Source organism: Magallana gigas, chromosome 1, assembly GCF_963853765.1.
Source record: "Magallana gigas chromosome 1, xbMagGiga1.1, whole genome shotgun sequence".
Lineage (NCBI taxonomy): Eukaryota > Metazoa > Mollusca > Bivalvia > Ostreida > Ostreidae > Magallana > Magallana gigas.
The window spans coordinates 53410593-53433775 of NC_088853.1; the positions used below are offsets into that span (position 1 = coordinate 53410593).

Genomic DNA, 23183 nt, shown 5'->3' on the forward strand with positions numbered 1-23183 from the left:
TAACTTCTCAAAAACTAATTGCGATAGAAACGTGAAACTTTCAGGGATAGTAGATGAATGTCTGTAGATGATCCTATTTATTTGATATTTTGAAAAATGCGCAAGGCCGCGAAGCTCGCCCGAGCTCAAAAATAGGCACCAATTTTTTTCACGAAATTTTCGCACATTTTCGGCCCTAGCTTTTAATGTGTAAATATTTTGTTAAGACATGTAAAGCAAAAGTTGTTTAGATTAACTAGGACTTGCGTTTGATTTCAAGAAAAAGGGGCTGGCCCCTCAAATAAGGGGCCAAAATGGCTCTTAAGTCTTTTTGCAATAACTCTTTACTGAAAAATAATTTGTTATCAATTATAGAACCAAAAATGTTCATTGTATATCTTTTTATTTATACAGTACCATGCCAAAGTCATATGTAACGTTATTATGGGCTTCAAGGGGCCAGAAGTTCAAAACTTTGATCTTTAGTATCTAGAAAAGGAGAAATATTTTGATAAGCATTATAGAACAAAAAATGCTTAGAATAATGTTCTTAACAATATGCTACCTTAATAATTTTTGTTGGTGGCCCCAGTAAGGATTTTAAGGGTCGGCCCCTAAAACACAATTGTTCAGATATCTTTAGAACGGTCAACAATTTCTGAACACTTGGTGAGCAAAATGTGTTTATATTTACAAGACCTTTTATTTGATATCAAGGAATAAGGGCTGGCCCCTCAAAAAAGGGGCCAAGAGGGCTCTAAAGTCTTTTTATAATAACTCTGTACTGAAAAATAATTTGTTATCAATTATAGAACCAAAAATGTTCATTGTACATCTGTTTATCTATACGGTACCATACCTAAGACATATGATACGTAATTAGGGGTTTCAAGGGGCCAGATGTCTTAAAATTTGGTCATTAATATCTAGAAAAGGAGAAATATTTTGAAAAGCCTTGTAGAAGAAAAGTTGCTCAAAATAATGTTCTTAACGATATGGGATCTAAAAATATTTTTTGGGTGGCCCTGGTAAGGAGTTTAAGGGTCGGCCCCTAAAACACAGTTGTTCGAATATCTCTAGAACGGTTAACAATTCGTGAATACTTGTGTAACAAAATATATTTATATTTACAAGACCTTTCATTTGATATCAAGAAAAAGGGGCCAGTCCCTCAAATAAGGGGTCAAAAGTGCTACAAAGTCTTTTCATAATAACTTATTTTTTAGCGATAATTAGTTATTAATCATAAAACAGAAAATAAGAGCTTATTATTCATAATTCAAAACTGAAATCCGTTCTAAAATCGACCGATGCAATACAAAGATAAAGGGGTTTAAAATTTGATTTTTCCGGAAATTTTGATTCCACATTCTTGGTTAAGAAAATAGTTTTATGTTCAGAGTTAAATTAACTCGTACCCAAAATTATTCGATAATTGTTAAATCGTACTTTAACAGATTCGGATTTGTATTTGCTAAGTCGTTCTTGAAATCGATAAGGTTTGTTAATTCATACTTGGTATCATTCGGATTTTGTTAACTCGTACCAAGAATAATTCGATTTTTTTTGGTCTTACGTTTGTTGGTTTAAGAACCCTGCTTCTTACAGGAACTTCTAACTTTACTTTCGACATTACCGGAAGACCCACTCGTTGCTTTGCAACGAGCTTTGCTCTAGTTATTATTATTCTACATTTTTCCTCTGACATTTTTCGAGAGCTATAACTCAAAAACTATTTGGTCGATTTTCACCAAATTGACAGGACTGATAGAACATAAAACGTGCTTGCGAATGTAAAATTTTGAGCTGATGACGTCACATCCGGTTTGAGATTTTGAGGATTTTGTGAATTTTTAAGGACCATTTTGTCCACGTAACTCCTCCGAAACTAAAGGGTATAGAAAAGTGAAACTTTCAGGAATATGTAGATAAATGTCTGTAGATGATCCTCTGTATTTGACATTGTGGAAAATGCGCACGGCGCCGAAGCTCGCCCGAGGTCAAAAATAGGCAGTAACATTTTTGGCAAAATTTTTACACGTTTTGCAAAATATCTTTTAACCTGTTGATAATTTGTTAAAACATGTAATGCAAAAGTTGTTAAGATTTACACGAGCTTTTGTTTTGTTTTAATAAAAAGGGGCTGGCCCTTTTAATAAGGGGCCAGGAGGGCTCTCAAGTCTTTTAATTTTAACTCTTAACTGAGCAATAATTTGTCATTAATTATAGAAGCAAAAATGTTCATTGTACAGCTGTTGATCTACACAGTACCTTCTTTTAAACATTTGTTACGTAATTAGGGGTTTCAAGGGGCCAGAAGACCAACACTTTGATCATTAATATCTTAAAAAGGAGAAATATTTTGAAAGGCAATGTTGAACAAAAGTTGCTTAAAATAATGTTCTTTAGAACATGGTATCTTAAAATTTATGGTTTGTGGCCCCAGTAAGGAGTTTAAGGGTCGGCCCCTAAAACACTGTTGTCAAGATATCTCCAAATCGGTCAACAATTTCTGAACACTTATTAAACAAAATATGTTTATATTAATAAGATCTTTTATTTAATATTAAGAAAAAGGGAATAGCCCCTCAAATTAGGGGCCAAGAGCGCTCTAAAATCTTTATATAATAACTCTTTACTGAAAAATAATTTGTTATTATTTATAGAAGCAAAAATGTTCATTGTACAGCTGTTCATCTATTCTGGACCATACTAAAGTCATATGTTACATAATTAGGGGTTTGAAGGGGCCAGAAGTCCAAAACTTTGATCAATATTATCTTGAAAAGGAGAAATATTTTGAAAAACATTGTATAACAAAAGTTGCTGAAAATAATGTTGTGAACAATGTGATACCTTAACATTTTTCGTTGGTGGCCCCAGTAAGGAGTTGAAGGGTCGGCCCCTAAAGCACAGTTGTTCCGATATCTCTATAACGGTTAATAATTCGTGAACACTTGTTGAATAAAATATGTTTATATTTGCGAGACCTTTAATTTGATATCAAGAAAAAGGGGCTGACCCTTCAAATTAGGGGCCAGGAGGGCTATGCTACAAAGTCTTTTTATAGTAACCTTTTTTAGAGCGATAATTTGTTATTAATCATAAAAGCAAAAATAAAAGCTTATTAAGTTTAATGTAAAACTGAAATCCGTTTTAAAATCGGCCGATGCATTACAAAGATATAGGTGTTTGAAAATTGACTTTTCTGGAAATTTTGATTCCACATTCTTGGTAAAGAAAAGAATGTTATGTTCATAGTTTAATTAACTCGTACCTAAAATATATCGATAATTGTTAAATCGTACTTAAACACATTCGGATTTGTATTTGCTAAGTCGTTCTTGAAATTGATAATGTTATTGCTAATTCGTACCTAGAATCATTTTGATTTTGTGAACTCGTACCAAAAATAATTCGATTTTTTTTTCTTTTTGTTTTATTTACTTATACTTATTGGTTTAAGAACTCTGCTTCTTAGAGACAGTTTTAGCTTTACCTTCGACATTATCGGAAGACCCACTCGTTGCTTTGCAACGAGCTTTGCTCTAGTTATTCTTTTTTTTCTTTTTCTGACTTTTTTGGAACGCTATTTCTCAAAAACTCTGCAACCGATTCGCACAAAATTTTCAGCACGGATAAAACATGATCGGCACTACATATTATAAAATTTTTAAATGATGACGTCACTTCCGGTTTCAGATATTGACGATTTTGTAAAGTTTTAAGGGTCATTTTGTCCACGCATCTCCTCCGAAACTAATCAAGATAGAAGCTTGAAATTTTCAGGGATTGTAGATGAATGTATGTAGATGTACCCCCATGCTTCCAATGATGAAAATTTGTAAAGGCCTCAAAGCTCGCCTGAACCTGAAAATTGGCACCAAATTTGTTCACGAAATTTTTGCACATTTTCTGTGATATCTTTTGATGTATAAAAATTTTTTTAAAACATGTAACGCAAAAGTTGTTTCAAATTACACGGGCTTTCGTTTAATATCAAGAAAAAGGGGCTGGCCCCTCAAATTAGGGGCCAAGAGGGATGTACCCTCTTCTTATAATAACTTTTTACTGAATAATAATTTGTCATTAATATAGAAGCAAAAATGTTCATTGTTGGGCTGTTTATCTATACAGTACCATACTTAAGTCATATGTTACGTAATTAGGGGTTTCAAGGGGCCAGTAATTCAAAATTTCGATCATTAATATATGAAAAAGGAGAAATATTTTGAATAGCGTTGTAGAACAAAAGTTGCTTAAAATATTGTTCTGTACAATATGCCACCCTAAGTTTTTTTGTTCATGACCCCATTTAGGAGATAAAGGGCCGGCCCCTAAAACACATTTGTAAAGATATCCTAAGAACGGTTAACCATTCGTGGACACTTGTTGAACAAAATATGTTTATATTTGCAAGACCTTTCATTTGATATCAAGAAAAAGGGGATGGCCCCTCCAATTAGGGGTCAATAGGGGTCTTAAGTCTTCTTACAAGAACTCTTTACTGAACAGTAATTTGTTATTAATTATAGAAGCAAAAATGTTCATTGTACAGCTGTTTATCTATACAGTATCATATATAAGTCATATATTACGTAATTAGGGGTTTCAAGGGGCCAGAAGTTCAAGACTTTGATCATTAATATCTAAAAAAGGAGAAATATTTTTAAAAGCAATGTAGAACAAAGGTTGTTCAAAATAATGTTCTGAACAATATGATACCATAAATTTTGTTGTTAGTGGCCCCGGTAAAGAGTTAAAGGGTCGGCCCCTAAAATACAGTTGTTTAGATATCTCGATAACGGTTAACCATTCGTGAACATTTGTAGAACAAGCTGTGTTTATATTAGCAATACCTTTTATTTGATATCAAATCTGACCCCTCAAATTAGGGGCCAGACGGGCTATTAAGTCTTTTCATAATAACTCTTTTCTGACCAATAAGTTGATATAAATCATAAAACAACAGAGGACCTTTTATTTAACTTAATTTAAAACTGAAACCCGTTTTAAAATTGGACGATGCATTACAAAAATATTGGGATTTAAAAATTGAGTTTTCCTGAAATTTTGATTCCACGTTCTTGGTTTAGAAAATAGTGTTATGTTAAAAGTTAAATTAACTCGTACCTAAAATAATTCGGAAATTGTTAATTCGTACTTGAAGACATTTGGGACATTTTTTATAAAGTCGTTCTAGAAATTGTAAAGGTTTTTGTTAATTCGTTCTTGAAATCATTCAAACATTGTTAAGTCGTACTAAGAATTATTCGATTTTAAAAAATATTTTTTAAAATTTTCTTTGTATTTGGTTTCAAAACTCTGCTTCTTACAGGAACTTCTATCTTTACTCTCGACACCACCGGAAGACCCACTCGTTGCTTTGCAACGAGCTTTGCTCTAGTTATTATTCTTTTCTTCTGACTCCTTTTTTGCTTCATAACTCAAAAGGTTTTAAACTGATTTTGATGAAATTTTCAGAGATTTTTGCAAGTTGGCGTCCCTTCAGAATGTTAAAATTTGAAGAGAACGTCACCTCCGTTTTGACGTGACGTCATTTTTAAAAATTTAAAAAAATCATTTTGTCCCGGACTTTTCTCAAAAACGCTTTAAGATAGAGGCTTGGAATTTTTACTGGTTATGATTTGGTCGATTTACCTCTGTAATAAGGCTCGAAATGAAAATATGTCACTTCCGGTCGAAACCGGAAGTGAAACAAATTTTTCGAAAAAATGGATTTTCTGATCAAATCAAAAATGAATATGTGTTTTATAGAGCTTATCAAGCTGAATCTAACACTGAAAGCCGTTTTAAAATCAGACGATGCAATACAGAGATATCGGGGTTTAAAAATTGATTTTTCCGGAAATTTTTATTCCGCGTCCTTGGTTTAAAAAACAGCGTAATGTTAAAAGTAAAATTCACTCGTACCAAAAATAATTGTTAAGTCGTACTTGAACAATTCGGATTTTTTTTGTTAAGTCGTTCTTGAAACCGGAAAGGTGTTTGTTAAGTCGTACTTAAAATCATTCGGATTTTGTTAAGTCGTACCAGGAATAATTCGATTTTTGAAATCTTTTTATTTTAGTTACTATTGTTGTTAGTTTAAGAGCTCTGCTTCTTACAGGAACTTCCAGCTTTACTTCCGACATTAACGGAAGACCCACTCGTTGCTTTGCAACGAGTTTTGCTCTAGTCTTCTTCTTTTTTTTCTTAACACTTTTTGTGCACGGGATATCTCAGAAATGGTTCGACCGATTTGCACGAAATTTTCAGATCTTACTACCTATGTCCTGAACCTTATCGGAAATGTTTTTGGTTGATGACGTCATTTCCGTTCTTGAGATATTGTCATTTTAAGGATTTTTAGGGTGTTGGTTTGTCCAAGAGTGTTCTCATAAACTACAAACGATATCGATTTCAAAATTTCAGGGATGATAGACAAAAAATTGTTTGTATGCACAAAAGCATTCATGTTAGCCTACCACAAAAAACGCCGGAGCTCGATAGGGCTCGGAAATTGAGATAAAAAAGCGTTGTAATTTTGCTTGGTTTTCTTAGTTTATCTCTTCTCTCGCAAATGTTTTGTTAAGACATGTAGAATAAAAAATATTTTAAGTTACAAGATCTTTTGTTTGAAATCAAGAAAAAGAGGCTGGCCCCTCAAACTAGGGACCTAGAACCCTTGAACGTTTTCACTGTATAACTCAAAAGCGGTTAAGATTTCGATATGGCTGTCGCTGCAAAAGTTGTTCATTATGACTTTATCAATGTCGTAACAATAATATTTTGTTCGGGTATTGCGTAATATGAGTGTAAAAAGCTAGACTTGTTACCATGTATTTGTGTTTTATTTGGCAAATAAACGGGGTATTTGTGCGTATAACTGATACAGAGGGTACCAGATTACATACGGAAAGTGTTTAAACATTTAGTTATTAAGTTATGGACATTATGGACAAAAGAACTGTTTCCGTGCAATGCATTTGAGTCGCATTTAAAATCTAGCTGGGTACTGAGCTGTGTGTGTGAACAATTACGTAACCGTTCTCTTGCCCGCGGCCGCATGACTATTTAAAAGAACAAAAATAGAGCTGTGTACATTTGTACACAAATAGTTTTGAACTTTACATATTTATTTGTTATAATAGATCATATGAAAAGGACAGATGTCAAAGTCGTAATACAACCATACTAGCTACGACGTAAGGGGTCAGTTTATCGTGTGTTACTAGTTGTTTTTAGAGGTCAAATGTCTGTAAAATTAATCACCCATATATCAGAAAGTAAAAATCTTTTGAAATGCAGTAAAGAAGAAACATTTCGTTAAACAGCCCCTATAAGGGGATAATGGATCAGCCCCTAAAACATTTTTTCACATAAATTTTATGAGCAGTAAGGAATTTCCAAAGACTTGTTGAACCAAATATGTTTAACATTTAAAGACCTTTCATTTGATATCAAGAAAAAGGGAATGACTCTTCAAATTAAAAGTCTTTTATCTATATAGTCGTTTACTGAAAGATGTTTTGTAATAGGATATAAAAGCAAAATTAAGTATAATACGTTTATATATCCTGATTTTCTCATGCATTACCTAACAAGGGTTTTTAGGGGCCAGAGGTAAAAAAGTTTAATCTTTTCTATCTTTATTGGAAGAAATGCAAGTATTTAAAAAAGCAACATAAGAGAACTTATAAAAACATTGCAGAAAAGCAGTAGTACTCAACTCCTATTTCGAAATCATGTTTTGTTTTCGAAAGTTAAAGTCCATGAAATCATATCACCTTCTGAAAATCGGACGGAAGACCTCCTCGTTGCTCGCAACGAGATCGTGTCTAGTTTTCCTACACTTATTCTATGACATTAAACCCCCCCCTTTTTTTTAACCAAAAATAAGATCCTATGCAAGATAGAAAACAACATTTTGGTAGGGGTACACTCATAACTTCCAATTCTCTTTATTTCAGTTCTGCCCCCGCACTTTATAAAACGATCAAATTATATATGAGAATATGCACATAGGTACATATTCATCTTCAACTACATTGTACTTGCTAGTTATTGTATTTTATTAAAAAAGATTCCTATATGTGAAAGAGAAAAAGTGTACCTCAAGGTGCTCAATTAAAAACATTCAAATATTTAATTGGTCTTCCACATTATAAACCATTGTTGTTTACAAGGCGTGAACTCGTGCTATGTTTTATAACCTTACGCACTTGATCGATGAATACACTCGAATGAAAAATGTTGTCATGTATTATGTTAAAGAGCTATTACATGTATAATCAATGCATAGGTGTCGGAACTGGGTGGAGGGGTAAGGGGTCCCCCCCACACACACTTTTTTTTGCAAAGTTAGACATAGCCGCACTCAAATTCTTTTTTTTTTGCTTGTCAAGATTTCTGATAAGGTCTAACCCCCCCCCCCCCTTCAATGAGCCTCAGACTGCAATGTATTGACAGGCATATCGCTCTATTTTACTAAGGCCCACACTTTATTTTCATCTTTATTCAAGATCACATTAAAAAATGGCTACAAATCAAGATGATTTTCCGCTGTAATTTTTTCTTAAGAATAGCGATAATAGATTTATCCCCGTAACAGAAATGTTTTAAACTGTTTTAAAGAGATCGTTTTAATTTAATTGTGTCTGAATAACCACCAAAGTTGGTGTAGATTCATTGCATAAGAAGGTGGCCCCAAAAAGTTGTTATAGCATATTATCCTTTTAATTTTTTCTGTACAAGTATTTACCGTTTAGTGAGACATTTCTAGTGATAAATCAAAATTTCAGCGTCAATCGTAGAATTATAAGCAAGATACAGAACTCACAATTCTGCTTGGTTTGAGTCAATTTTTTGTTCACATGAGTTAATTACATTCAACTTAAGATTTTTAAACTTGGTATTTCCTATTCAGAATGAACAAAAGCATGACCTCAGTTCTGGGAGCAAAGCTCTGTATCTTGCTTATAATTCGAAACTTGACTCAGCTGAAAATGATTAGTAAAGAGAAAATTGTAAATAAACAATAAAAACAGAAGAAACATGCACTAAAACAAAGAAAGAGCACAATTTATTTTTCATAATATATATATACCTATATATTTCTAGCAGCAAAAACAATCTCCGTTTAGACTGAAAATGCTGAGCATTTTAACAATACATGTTGTATTATAATCAACCATAACGTAGAGATCGTTCCGAATTACCAATAAAATGTATAGTATTTATAATATGATATGCTGTTAGTGCATCAAATTATGCTAATTTTGCGCAGGTGAAATATTAACTGTCTGATTTACCGAAGTCTATATTTGATTTAATACATAAAATCCCAAAATACAGGTAATATTTCCTCTCAAGTTAAAAAGCATAAACGAAATTCAAAACAACGTAAAACCACGGTCAGGAGTGAAATGGTCAACGCATCGAAAGATTGAATATCAATTGACTTCACTAAATTGGCACAAATATATGTAGCATGTTTCAAGTATTCCTTCGCATGTAAACTGTTGCACAACAAGCAAATACATCTTTGTCAGTGTGACCCGTTTACCATGCGTCAACATTCAAACTTGGCTGCCTTACACAATGAACTTTCGTTTTCGATAAGGAATACCGAACCCGAAGTTATAAACTGATTGACAGCGATTATCTCTTTATTTTTATTTTCGTTAATTACTCAAAATTGAAACAGAGTTTGCCAATAATTTTTTGCAATTTATGATTTCCTTTCCATAAGGATTATTTTTGCAAAATTACGTTGAATTTGCTTCAATAGTTCTTGAGAAGAAGATTTTTTAAAATGCACCCCCTTTTTCTACAGTTTCGAGGTTTTCTCCGTTTTAAATAAAGATCGGTCTTTCATTTCTGCAATTTATAATCACCTTTCTAAAGGGATGCTTTGTGCCAACTTTGGATATAATTGACGAAGTGGTTTTAGAGAAGAAGTTTAAAATGTGAAAAGACGGACGGACGGATAGACGGACGACGGACAAAAGGTGATTAGAAAAGCTCACTTGAGCTTTCAGCTAAGGTGAGCTAAAAACCAAAAAAAAAAACAAGAAAAAAAACCAACAAAACATCCGAACATTCATATTTAACATAATGGTCAAAATTCTAATGAAATATAGATGGTGGTTTTAATATTAACTGGTAGTAATGACCATTTTTCTTTTAAAAAAAATATAAATAATATCAAATTTTCTAACTTTAAAGAATTTATAAACGATTTATCCAGATAAGATCGTTGTTCCAGAATTTTTTTAAGGGGGGATCAATAACATATACTCAAGTTATATTTATTGACTATATACGGTTAGAATGATACACCTTTATTCCCATCCTACAGTATCGATCAGACCAAACCAAACAGAAGGTAAACCCCAACTAAACCCTGGGTTTACTTTCTGGGATTACTCCGGGTTTACTAGAGTAAACCAAAAGTAAACCCATAGTGGAAACAAAAAGTAAACCCCGGTCAGAAAGCAGACGGTACATGTGTATTCATAATATACATGTACAAGGGGCGGGAATTACAGGCAGTAGGATAGTAAGATAAATCAAAGTACTGACGGGAGTTGATTTTATCGATTATCATTTATTTTAAAATCAACTTATCTTGCGTGGCAATTAGTTTCTAGTTTTTATTTAAATTACGCACTTTTTTTTATAATTAGACTTTTCAGACAAGAATTAAGAGAAACCCCATATGAATCATGTTGTGTAATATTTAAAGATGGATTTTAAACTATGTAATAACAATCGAAACAATTCTAAAAAGTTTACGGATCAAAGCAATATTGATATTGAACTCCAGTCTCGTTCAACCAGACGCTTAGCTGTCTCCGTTAATCTCCGACAAGCAAGAGAGCCTCTCTGTTTGTCGAAGATTTACGGAGACAGCCGAGCTTTTGGTTGAACGAAGTTAAACTCTGGCGTAGGAATACAAGAGAGTACATGGATATCTAAATTGTTCGTATTATATAAAATCTTACTATTTTCAAAGTGTTTATATACAAGTACCACTGACGAAATCCATGATCATCTTTACGAAGTCTTGTTGCATCTTCTATTTGCAAACATGTCCCGCTATTGTAAATATCATTTTACCAAAAAGTAGCATCTTTTAATTGGACCAATAACGTTGTGGATTTTATGTTATGTTTTATATTTCCTCTAATATCGGCGTTCGTTTTCTACATTTTGTACCGTTAATAATACCTGGTTTTAGTAAAATTAGTATTTTAAGCAGTGCAATTATTTAATACGTTTCCATTACTTGACAGTTGTTCATTCCTGCAGCTATATACATAAGATCTGAATATAGAGATCTAGACGTTGTCTGGTTTGATTTTCCGATTATAAATTGGGACTATGGTGTGCTGATTCCAAAATATTAATAGTTATACAACACATTTGGACGATTTTTAAAAACAAAATGTACATACCTGTGAAAGATGCAATTATTTCAGATAAAACGAGAAATATCCAAGAAAACTTCATTGACACATTATCATTTTTTTTAATCGGAAAAATTCACAGGATCGAAAACAGAATTCTTACGGAGATTTATAATGGGAAATGTTGACATCTTTTATCCATTCGTAGGTCACTCAGAAGACCTCGCACAATTTTTTAACGTTATCATCCGGGTCAGTTGAAATGCAAAACCCTGTAGACTTCTTTATTTTTAGCTGTGTATTGAACCTAATGAGCTAGAGAGGACGTTTTAAAGAAGAAATCATGAAAAATGTTCATGCTTCTTAAAGAACATCGCTTGAACCCTGAGGTACATAAAAATATCGAGCTATTCAGCAAAATGTGAATCGAGGATATTTTAGGACAGGGTATGGTGGTCAATGCATGTACTGTTGATTTTGGGGAAATAATTATTCTTGAATAAATAATCTCGGATTGATAATCTTTCAAAAAAATTAAATATTAGACAAAGGATATCGGTTTTAGCATGATAAACAAATCTATAAAGTAAATAACATTAGATAAGATTTTCCGTTTTCTGTTCCGTTCCGTTTTCCGTTCCGCGTTTTAGCAACACACCGTTTAGTTGACCCCAATCGCAAATCCCGAGTAAACCCAAAGTGGACACAAATTCTTAAGAAGTAAACCTATAGTAAATCCAAGGAAAACCTCAAATGTAAGCCCAGGGTTCAGATGGTGTTTACTCTGGTGTTAGGTTGGGTATAATCAATACTGTAGGGTTTTTTTCTTCCAAAACAAAATATATTTCAGTTGCAAAACCATCTCATGGAATTGGATTGGTATTGTCATACCCCCGCTTCAAATGAGATTGGGAGTATACGTCATATACTCGTCTGTCTGTGTGTTTGAATGTATTTGTGTTTGTCTGTCTATAACACATTTATGTTCGATTTTTCCCGTAATTTAATGCTTGAAATTTTAAGTCTTTGAATAGGTATGTCATGTGGTGGGATTCATTTTTATCATTGTCAATCTGAAGAATCAATATTGAAATATGAGTAAAAATGGATTAATAGAGATGTGGATCTTCATAATCATTAAAATATTTTATCATTTTCTATTTGGCAACTCCTCGGGATTACACCATTTGATGCCCCCGACATAAAAACACATGAATATATATGGCTACAGTGTAGGCGGTAAGATGAATCTCAACAGTTTTCAAGATAGTCAGCCTTCACAGGATTAATCTCTGCCATTCAGTTAACTGAAAGATGACTGAAACGAAACTGAAATGTGGCTGAATGGCATAGCTATGCCATTCAGCCACATTTCCAGACCATTCAGTTATCATTCAGTTGACTGAATGGCAGAGGTTCATCCTGTGCTTTTTTCCGTTTCATGAGGGTAAAAACCATCCACAGGATTATGATATACATAGTACTTGATATGCCATAAAACAGAAAAACAGAAAAAAAAAATATAATTGATGAAGAATGCATGTTTTCAAGATACTTAGTCTTTTTGAGTTTGTTGGAGGGTAGGGTGAAGGGTAAGGTGATGACCCCAGGTTTAGGGGCTATGTCTGAATTGCGTCTTGACATGATCAACGGGAATATATATGGGTAAGGGATATCAAAAAATTTTATGGTTAAGGGATAAGGATTAAACCATATACAAGACATTTCAATAATTTGTAAATACTTGATAAAGAGGGGTGGATAAAGCCCCTGAGCTTTGATAAATGTTATAAACATAAATCAATTTCAAGTCAGTTCCACAGCCTTTTAATTTGGCAATATTTGGAGGGGAGTTATCCATAACTGTTTGTTCTGCAGATAGTTTACACATTTGTATACAGACATTACTCTTGTGCGATTGTTTAGTGTAAAGTTACTGATAATAAATTTATTGGCTACTACGCAATGCAAGTAAAAAAACTAAAAATTTCTCAGTAGAATTTCAACACATTGTCATAATATACAAGAACTTTTAAATGGCGGTGGGTTTGTAGCAAACATACAGTTAGATTCATAAAGTGGAAATAATATCAGGTTTAGCACGATATTTTAATTTATAAAATCCAGTGCAATTATATGCTATTAGTTATAGGTTATACGGATGTTATTACAAAGTAGTTATAATAATGTGAGCTATTCAGATCTTTGTTTTTGTAAATTATTGAAATATAAAAGCGTTACGTCTAGGTTGTTTCCTACGATTGTCATAGAAAACATTACATATAATGTATAAAATATCAATAATCTTTTAAGAGAACTTTGCCTTGACCTTAACCCTTGACTTAAGCAATCCAGTTCATGCAATTCGTTTCTTTGTAATAAACATGGATTATTTATTTGTGTAGTATACAGGAATTTAAGCTGAACACCGCTCCTAAATAGGCACTGTCCGCCATATTTCTCCTTAATCACTGCTGTCCCTACAACCCTTATATAAGGGGCAAACCTCTAAACAATTCAAAGTACTTCGCTGTAGAGGTCTCACCTGTGTGGACGTACATTTTGCCTCGCCGTGTTACTCGGTCGCGATGAAATTATCAAATTTTACGCACCTTTTTGAAGCCAGTAGAATACTAACATCAAATAAATTGGTCAATGCAATATTTACGAACAGAAAATGAACATAAGATAAGAAAAAAAATGCATAAAATCTAAAGACCACAAAAGGAATACTACATGTCGGCCACGAGGTTCAGGTGTGCAATCGGGTGTAACGAAATCGAAGGGTTTATATACCAGGTATCTGTGTGACGGTGCCTATTTACGAGCGGTGTTCAGCTTTAAGTTAAAGAGGAGAAAATAAGTCAAGACGAGGATTATGCAGTGAGCTTTCACATAGAAACTTTACGTAAAGTCACTGCATAGAATATAATAGAGTGATTACTATAGGGCAACTGCATAGTGGGGCCTCAATTAAACTGCTTAGAGTAACAAAAGTCTACGACATTATAAAGTTTTCCGTTGTCATCAAGATAGTTTTAAATAGCACGTGATATCAAGGATTTACAACGATAATAATATATTTACATCCACCAAGTATGATTCCCTATATTAAAACTAATAGTTAATTCATAACTCTATAGAAACAACAATACTGAAATCTACACGCCCCGTTCATCGATTGGTCGAAACCTACATGTACAGCAACCTACGTAATACCATGAACTGCACAAAACAATCAAGATGATGTCTCAAACTCAAATTCCAATAGGAGACGATCTGGCTGTTACTTTTAGATAACGTACTGATGTACATAATGTACATTAACAGCACTGAAGTGGATTTTACCAACTTTTTACAATCAATTTATTAATTTCTTAAAGATAGATGTAAATATGTATGTGTCATAATATAAAATCTTGTTTTGAGATTCATGCGGGTTTTTAAGGTAGCCATCATTGCAGAAAAAACAACTTAACCCGCTAAAGAAAATGAATTAGCATACTTATTCCTGCCACATCCTACAATTAAGCTGCTTAACATATGTTAACTTTCAACATTCATTGTAATTATGACCCGTAACAATATTAAAATCGCCAAAGCAAGATATCGTCAAACTTTAATCATTCTTATTGATCACATTTTTCTTGAAAAATTATCACAGAAAAATTTCAACCTTTTCTTTTTACGTTAAAAACAAAATAATCATATTTTGCTTAATATGAGCCTTTTTGTATGAATTAATCATGCAAAACAATAAAAATTAAAACAAGTACAGGGAAGTGTAGTCTAGGGGAAACACTTTGGTTAGGTTTTTCCTGTGTTATATTTATATATAAATATATTGTGCATATTTTTATGACAATTAGGCCTATAAAACAAAACATAACGGCATTTAGTTTACACATGTTATTTGACTTTTATTTAGATTTTTCGTCCCGGCTGCGTGATGTCACCGTCACTGTAGGACTGACAGAATCTGATGTCAACACTCTCTGTGGTTTCTTTGCTGGTCCCGGTACTGCGTCACAGCCTGTCGTCATCGACTGTTCGACGCCACCACAAGGGAGATTTGTTAAAATCTCCAAGACAACAGAGTATCTCAGTCTCTGTGAGGTTGATGTGTTTGGCGTCCCTGTCTAATATTTATTAAAGCGGATGACTAAGCTGAATTGTTGCCGACTTCAGATACATGTATATGTTTGCGTATCCTGAGGAATTGATTATCTGTTCCTATTTAATGTGACTTTTTAAATCGCTTCAAGTTACAATTCTACAGCTGTTGCCCTCTTTATACCTATATATGTTTTTGCTTTTAATGTTACATGTCTGACTTATTTAAAATGCTACTTACATTGGATGTAACTGTTAAGCTTGTTAATGTACCTTTATATTTAATTCAACATTTTTTAAAATAACTTTGATCAGTACGTATTGGTTTTATTTCTGTTTAATTACTGTGGTGTCAATAAATTACATTTAAGGTATATTTTGTTTTCTTTTAATAGAACATTAATTAGGGCATGGTAAATACTTACACAACAAAATATATAACTTTTTTCTAATGGAGTCGTTTAGATTTGAAATCATTGAAGACATTTTGAAACCAGAACTTATTTTGATTGCTCTGTGCAGAAAATATAACATTTAAAATTGTGTAAACTAAAATATAAACAAATTAGAATTCAGTACAACCCGTCGCTAACCCAAAGCTTTTCAAAGCTGAACATCGCTCGTAAACAGGCTCTGTCCGCCTTATTTCTTTTTCATCACTGCTGTCCCTACAACCCCTATATAAGGCACAGACAGCTAAACAGTTCGAAGTACTTCGCTGTAGAGGTCTCACCCGTGTGGACGTACATCCTCGCCGTGCTACTCGGTCGCAATGAAATTATCAAATTTTACACACATGAGAATACTTGCATCAAATTAATTGGTCAATTTATTATTTACAAATAATATATGCACATGAATAAAAAATAAATGCATTAAAGACCACGAAAAGAATACCACTCGTCGGCCACGAGTTTCAGGTGTGCAATCGGGTGTTCCGAAATCGAAGGGTTTATATACAAGGTACTTTACATTGTGTGCCGGTGCCTATTTATGAGGGCGTTCAGTTTTAAAGTAAATCTGTGTGAAAAAATGTCACACTGAGTTTGCAATATATTTTCTTATTGACTTTGCAAATATCCATACTAGATAGAACTATCGGACGATATCATAGCATCATACTCTATCATTTTATTGGAAACATTAATCCATTATTCTTTGAAGAATAAGGAATGTATTAATTTACTTAATTCCCGTATAAAATCGTAATTACGTTGATTTAATTCTCACGTATGCCGTTAAAATCCCCTTTTCTTATTATACTTCATTCACTTTTGAACATGATAATTCAAAATTTATGAAGAATAAATCAGCAAAAAAAAAAAACCCAAAAAAACTGACGCAAATAAAAAGTACACATTTCACCCATGTTCGCAAATATTGTAACACGCGAACCTAACTAAATATTGGATATGTGTGAATATCAGACTTTAAGAGTCTTAAACCCAACTCAATTACAAAATCAAATATATTTAAATCAATGTTGCATCAAATGATTTCAGTTGGTTATATTAAGAATTTTGTAAAATAACAAAGGTTAAGGCTGTTCTATTGTTATTTTAAAATCTGAGTTCAAACCTAGGAAAATAGTCAGTGTGCATTAAAACTTAACAATAACAAGCTGGTACACGTTATTACTTGATTTAAAGCTATGAGGTCTGTTTCAAAGACACTTTCTTAAAAGGTGTCATAATCGCAAGTGGTACATCTGTATCTCCTTCATATATATAGTCCGGCTGATTGGTGCAAAATTGCTCACTAAATGAAGAGAGCACCAACTTTTGCAAGTTTGTATATTTCAGTGTACTAAGCATAATAAACAATGGACCAACTCTCAAAAATCAATGTGGCCGCCATTTTCAGGATATCCGCCATATATTTTATCGTTAATAACTTTGTTTAAAGAATAACTTTTTTGAGTTCAAATTTTACACAGTTGATAGGTTGTGGATGCTTTAAAAGACGTTCTAACATTCCAAATAAAAAGAATACTAATATGGCCGCCATATTTAAAATGGCTGCCAAGTAGATTACACAGGATGAACCTCTTCCATTCAGTCAACTGAAAGGTGACTGAATTGTAACTGAAAGGTGACTGAATGGCACAGCTGTGCCATTCAGTCATCTTTCCAGACCTTTCAGTCAACATTCAGTTCAGTTGACTGAATGGCACAGCTGTGCCATTCAGTCATCTTTCCAGACCTTTCAGTCAATATTCAGTTCAGTTGACTGAATGGCAGAGGTTCATCCTGTGTTATCTGTTACATCTCCGTGTTTTTTTTCAAACAATATTACTTTTGATAATAATTCAAAATTCAACAAAATTTATTAATTTTTATTAAATTTGGACCCTTAATTAATAGTTAAATTTGATCTTTCAATATGATTATCAGGTTTTGAAGGCAGTTTTACCAACCAATCAGGAAAACGCACGTGTGCCACTAGTTTATATCAAAGTGGATTAGATGAGCAAATGATTATGCACAGAACGGGTCACCAAAGCATCAGTTGAGTCCGTAAATACAGAGAGAATCCAAAGAGCGACTGAAGGATGTGAGCAACATTTTATATCCTCCATCGAAAAAAAAAGAAAACTGAAACCGATAACAATTTATTTAACCTTGCAACAGTTACTCCTTCATGCGACAGTGTGCCCATTCCTTCTATCAACAAAGAAAATGTTTCTGTTCCTTCATCAAGTTCATGCAACAAGTCTTACTCAAATTGCAACTTTACTTTTAACTTTACCCTGTAGGGTCTTCAACTCTTGCATCCCTGATGTCAAATGAGTTTATTAACTCCAAAAGATGTGTGTTATTTGTTTTTTTGGTATGTGTACTAGTTGTTCGAGGGCTGTTCGGAAATTATTGAGACATTTATTCTTACTACCGTGGGAAAAAAGATAAATCATTGGCATTTCACAAGAAAGTACACCAGGATACCTTTTATTAACGTGAAAATTTTGAAGTTAATGACATCAATTGTTCATTCATGGCAAGCTAACAAAAATGCCTACATCTCTTGACCCGGAGCAACCAAAAGCTTATAGCAACATCATTTTAACGTTTCTCCTTGCTCATATGCTTTAACATCCTTACATACTAACGGAAGAAGAACTATTCTTCATTTTCATCTTTTCTTTTCTTTTTAAAATTGCAACAGTTACATATTGTCCATTCTTGATTTTTTGTGAATAAAATCGAGTTATTTCTTCTGCAAGGTCAACTTACTGTAAAACGTCACTTGCATTCTTTCTGTGTATATATCTTATAACTGTTAAAATCAGTTTGTGTTTAAAAAGTACTTGATATTTAGTCCCTTAGTTACTACTGAACTTCACATTCACCTTGATACCGTCGCCCTCGGAAAGTTTGGAACTTTGGATTTCTCCTAGAAATGAGGTCGCCATTTTTAAATCCAAGGTTCCAAACTTTCCGAGGGCGACGGTATCAAGGTGAATGTGAAGTTCAGTATTTGACCCCTGGAAAGTACAGCTACCAATTAACTTATGGCAAAAAACAACTTTCTAAAACACAGAAAGAAGAGCTGTCAAACATATCAATATGTATGGATCAGAAGATGATGTGACTCAAGAGATGTCATCCAAGTAGGTGTTGATAATCAAAGCATACAAACCTGTGATAAAAAAAAAAACAACAACAACTACAACATCAAAGTTACTGCTCAATTAAAATGGAATAATTAAAAAAAAACAACCTCGACGAAGCGCTTTATCCCCACATTATCTTCTGCAGGGGGAATATGCTAAAATGTCCAGATGGCGTGGCAGAGGGCGGGGGCGTAGTAGAGGAACTGTTTCTAAAAATGATACATTTTTCAGTTTTTATTGATTATTGTTTTGAAGACTTTAAACACAACACATCTTTCTCATTTTCATGCTATTTGGTAAATATGTGAAACAGAATACCCATCCTGAACATAACGTTTGTTGAAGTAACGCTGATGAGCTGTTCAACTTTTCCACTTACAAATAATTTCTTAGATTGTTTTGCGTTACGTAATTAGTTGATTTTTTTTAAGTTATTGACAAAAAGAGATCCTATGAATACTTTGTTGATTTCAGTGTCATAAAAAACACCAAAACCTGATATATTGAATGAACAACTTTCTCATTAATTTAAACATATGAAACAAGTATCATTCGATTTTAGAAAATCCAATTATTGAGCTTATTTTCTGTACATTCTTCTCTTAAATCCTCATGTATCACCTTTTATTAATTGTTTCTTACACATAAACCCTGTTCTTTAGAAAAAATCCAGCACAAAGTTATACATTTGTGCCTCTAAAAACTGTGTTTAAATTTCTGCATTTCGTTGTAAAAACAAATTATGTATAAATGCTTATGCTCTTTTTTGCTTTCTTACACTATCATACATGATGCATTTGGTAGTGGTTGTAGAGCTTGGAAAGTTTTTGTTAACTTCTCATAATGAATGCCAAAATTGTTTGATTAGCTTATAGTTTTTAAATCATAGTTTGTTAAACTATTTGTGTTTTCTTTACTAATTTATTTTACATTCAATTACTGTAAACATTCCAAAAATACCACATCTAACGTTTAGCTTTTTAACAGCACTGTAGTTATTGGATATGTTTCAATATTTCATAGATTTTTTTTTTCAAACAGACATGCTCACTGCAGACTCACTTCTTTAATGTTCTTTTGCAATACAAAAGTGTCAAATTTTTCTCGTATTCAATAAAGGTCGAAATAATCAGACAAATTACAAATAAACAGGTGTACGTTTTGTTCGCTAATATTTCTGAAGTTTGTTTTCTTTACAATCAATGCATAGCATGCGGGTTGAATACTAGAAACCCCAATCATTCGGGGGGCGAAACCAAACGGTTTGCTTTTCCCGTGATGCACTTTGGTTTCGTTTGCCCAAAAAGAAATTATTTTTATTTCCTTTGAATATTTCTAACTTTGAAAAGAGACTTATTCTGCTCGTGTAAATAGGAGAAATTCCATAAATTTCTAAGATAAATAATAAAAAAAAATCTTTTGCAGTACAAAAGTGTCAAATTTTTCTAGTATTAAATAACGGTCGAAATAATCAGACAAATTACAAATAAACATGTGTACGTTTTGTTCGCTAATATTTCTGAAGTTTGTTTTCTTTACAATCGATGCATGTTGCCCAGTCACTTTAGAGCTATATACTCCCTTTACCAGTCAATCAACTCTGCAACTACAAACTATCTTACAGTCTTAGATCATGTTTATACAATTATTAATTAGAGTTTGATAAGTATCTCTCGAGTTTTGGAATCATAATTTTCTTATCATAAGCCTGTCTTTATTGCTTTACAATGGATTTTGCAAAATAATAATGAACTGTGGCATTGGGGAAATGAACAACTACAGAAATGCTAATGGAGAGCAAAGGCAGTCAATGACTGTTGATTTGCCTACCATACACTGCCTACAAAGGGGTATCTTGTTCTGTTCGATGTTTCCAAAGCCAATGTTCTCAGGAATGAAAGTACTAAAGACTGACCCGTTCTAACAGGAAGTACCAGAGTACTTCCTGAAACAAGGACAAGATTCAGCATGCCCGCCACCTGCTGCATTAGTGGCTATTAACAAAATTAAGACGTTGCCAGTGAAGACGATTGTAACCATAAGAGGACAAGTTGTTTTTGTAAGTATATTTATATTTTCAAAACTGTTAAAATTGCTTTTTGCTAGCGCTCTCGAGCGCTAGCAACTACGTTAGTCTATACCTCTGAAATACGCATGCTCGAGTTCACGGTCGGGCATTCTGGGAAAACTACTATAATTAGACTGTACGATGACAATTTCGTTTTTCATAAAAAAAGAAGATATCATCCGAATTTAATTCATTGTATAACCTACACTTAAAAGTACAAAAATCTAAGGTCATGGATGCAAGGATTGTAGACATCACCCGGTAAAACATATATAACTACCTCCGAAATAATTTGGGAAAACCCGGTGAAACATAGCTATACACCAACTTCCTACGAAAAGTTTAGAAATAAAGTTTAGCATGTTGGAAAGTCAAGAATGAAGCGATTGATACAATGCAGTACCACACTGATGTAATTTCTTTTTTTTCCTTTGTTGACGGAAAAGCCCGATTGTTATAAACAAAGAAACGACATTTAAGCGGGAAAATGTTACGTCGAAGCCAAAAAAGATAATTTCTCATTGGTCAATTACCATACAAAAAAAATCCAAACAGAGAGACGACATTTACGCGCGAAAAGTTTATGCCGAATCACAAGCGATAGCTAACAATATGGCGGAGACGGACCAAACAGACTCTGGTATGTAATATTTTTCTCTTGATGATACTCAGTCATATATAAATATATATTATCGGTCTAACGTTATATCTGCAGACATAATTGATATTAATGTAATATTTTTTGTCTTTATACATAGGTCTATAACTATTTTATCTGCAAAGAAAATTGATATAAATATCAATATGGGTCGAATTTTGAGGGGTAGAATTCATCAAGGATATCCCTATTTCTCCGGGGAATTTGCCCGTAGACAGTGTACTGCCATTGCTTTTCTGGCCCTTTGTTTGGCGACGACCAAATTGGGTAGTCTTTGGACAACTGATGATATTGATAATATAATATATAGAGGGAATATGTAAACACTATTCGTAATCGCCTATGTCTAGCACATCCAAGAAACTTGCAGCATAACGAACTTCCACAATCTATATCAAATTTTCTGAATTCTAATATAGACTATATAATTGCACCACATCAAAACATTTCTGGTGTTGTGGGTAGACAGAGTAACCCATGTGCAGGTAGTCATAATTTGCAAACGGCTTTGCTAATGGGATTTTCTGGATCTAATTATCTGCTAGCAACATTTGCTGATTATACAACTGCTTTATTTTATGATGAAGTGTCAAATTCTTATTATTTATTTGATTCGCATGCTTGTAATGAAAGTGGACAAACAGATGCTAATGGCTATGCAATTCTCTTGGAATTCTCTACTGTTCTGCAAATCTTGCAACATTTACAAGAGAGACATTTAAATCAAGTGTTTGAAGTAATAGCATTCAGTTTTACACAAACAGTTATAGCTGATTCGTCACAATTATCAGATTTGACAGACTGTTTACAAGATGTGCCTCGCCCATTGCCTAGTAATGGGGATTCTAACACACCAACATCTATGAATACTTCTGACTTAAATATTGAAGATCATTTTTGTAACAATTCATATGTTCAGCAAACTTCTGACACATTCTACAACCTGAATCACACTTACTCAAGCTCAACACAAAAGATGCACGATTCCAACACACAGTCATCTGTGAATGCATCCAATTTCAACTGTACAATTCAAGATTATTTTTGTAACCATTCAAATTTTCAGCAAACTTCTGACACATTTTACAACCTTAATCACACTTACTCAAGCTCAACACAAAAGATGCACGATTCCAACACACAGTTATGTGTGAATGCATCCAACTTCAGCTCTACTTTTGAAGACCATTCATGTAATCATTATGATTTTCAGAGATATTCAAACAAGCATTGTAACCTTTTCCACACTTACTAATCACAATTGCCTGCAAAGAAAAAACTAGAACATATTTCAACGTCTCCTATATCTCATGATCACTGTTATAACAACTCGTTGTCTTT

General features: G+C 33.2%; 1 protein-coding gene across 1 annotated transcript in view; it reads left to right on the plus strand.

Moving 5' to 3' along the window:
* Window positions 1-15801, plus strand: part of LOC117685257 (uncharacterized) — a 75999-nt gene extending 60198 nt beyond the window's left edge. The window contains exon 5 of the mRNA XM_066079668.1: window positions 15322-15801. Within this exon, the coding sequence (XP_065935740.1) occupies window positions 15322-15536 (215 nt within the window). The 3' untranslated portion in view covers window positions 15537-15801. The remainder of the gene's footprint in view (window positions 1-15321) is intronic.
* Window positions 15802-23183: the final 7382 nt, after the last annotated feature.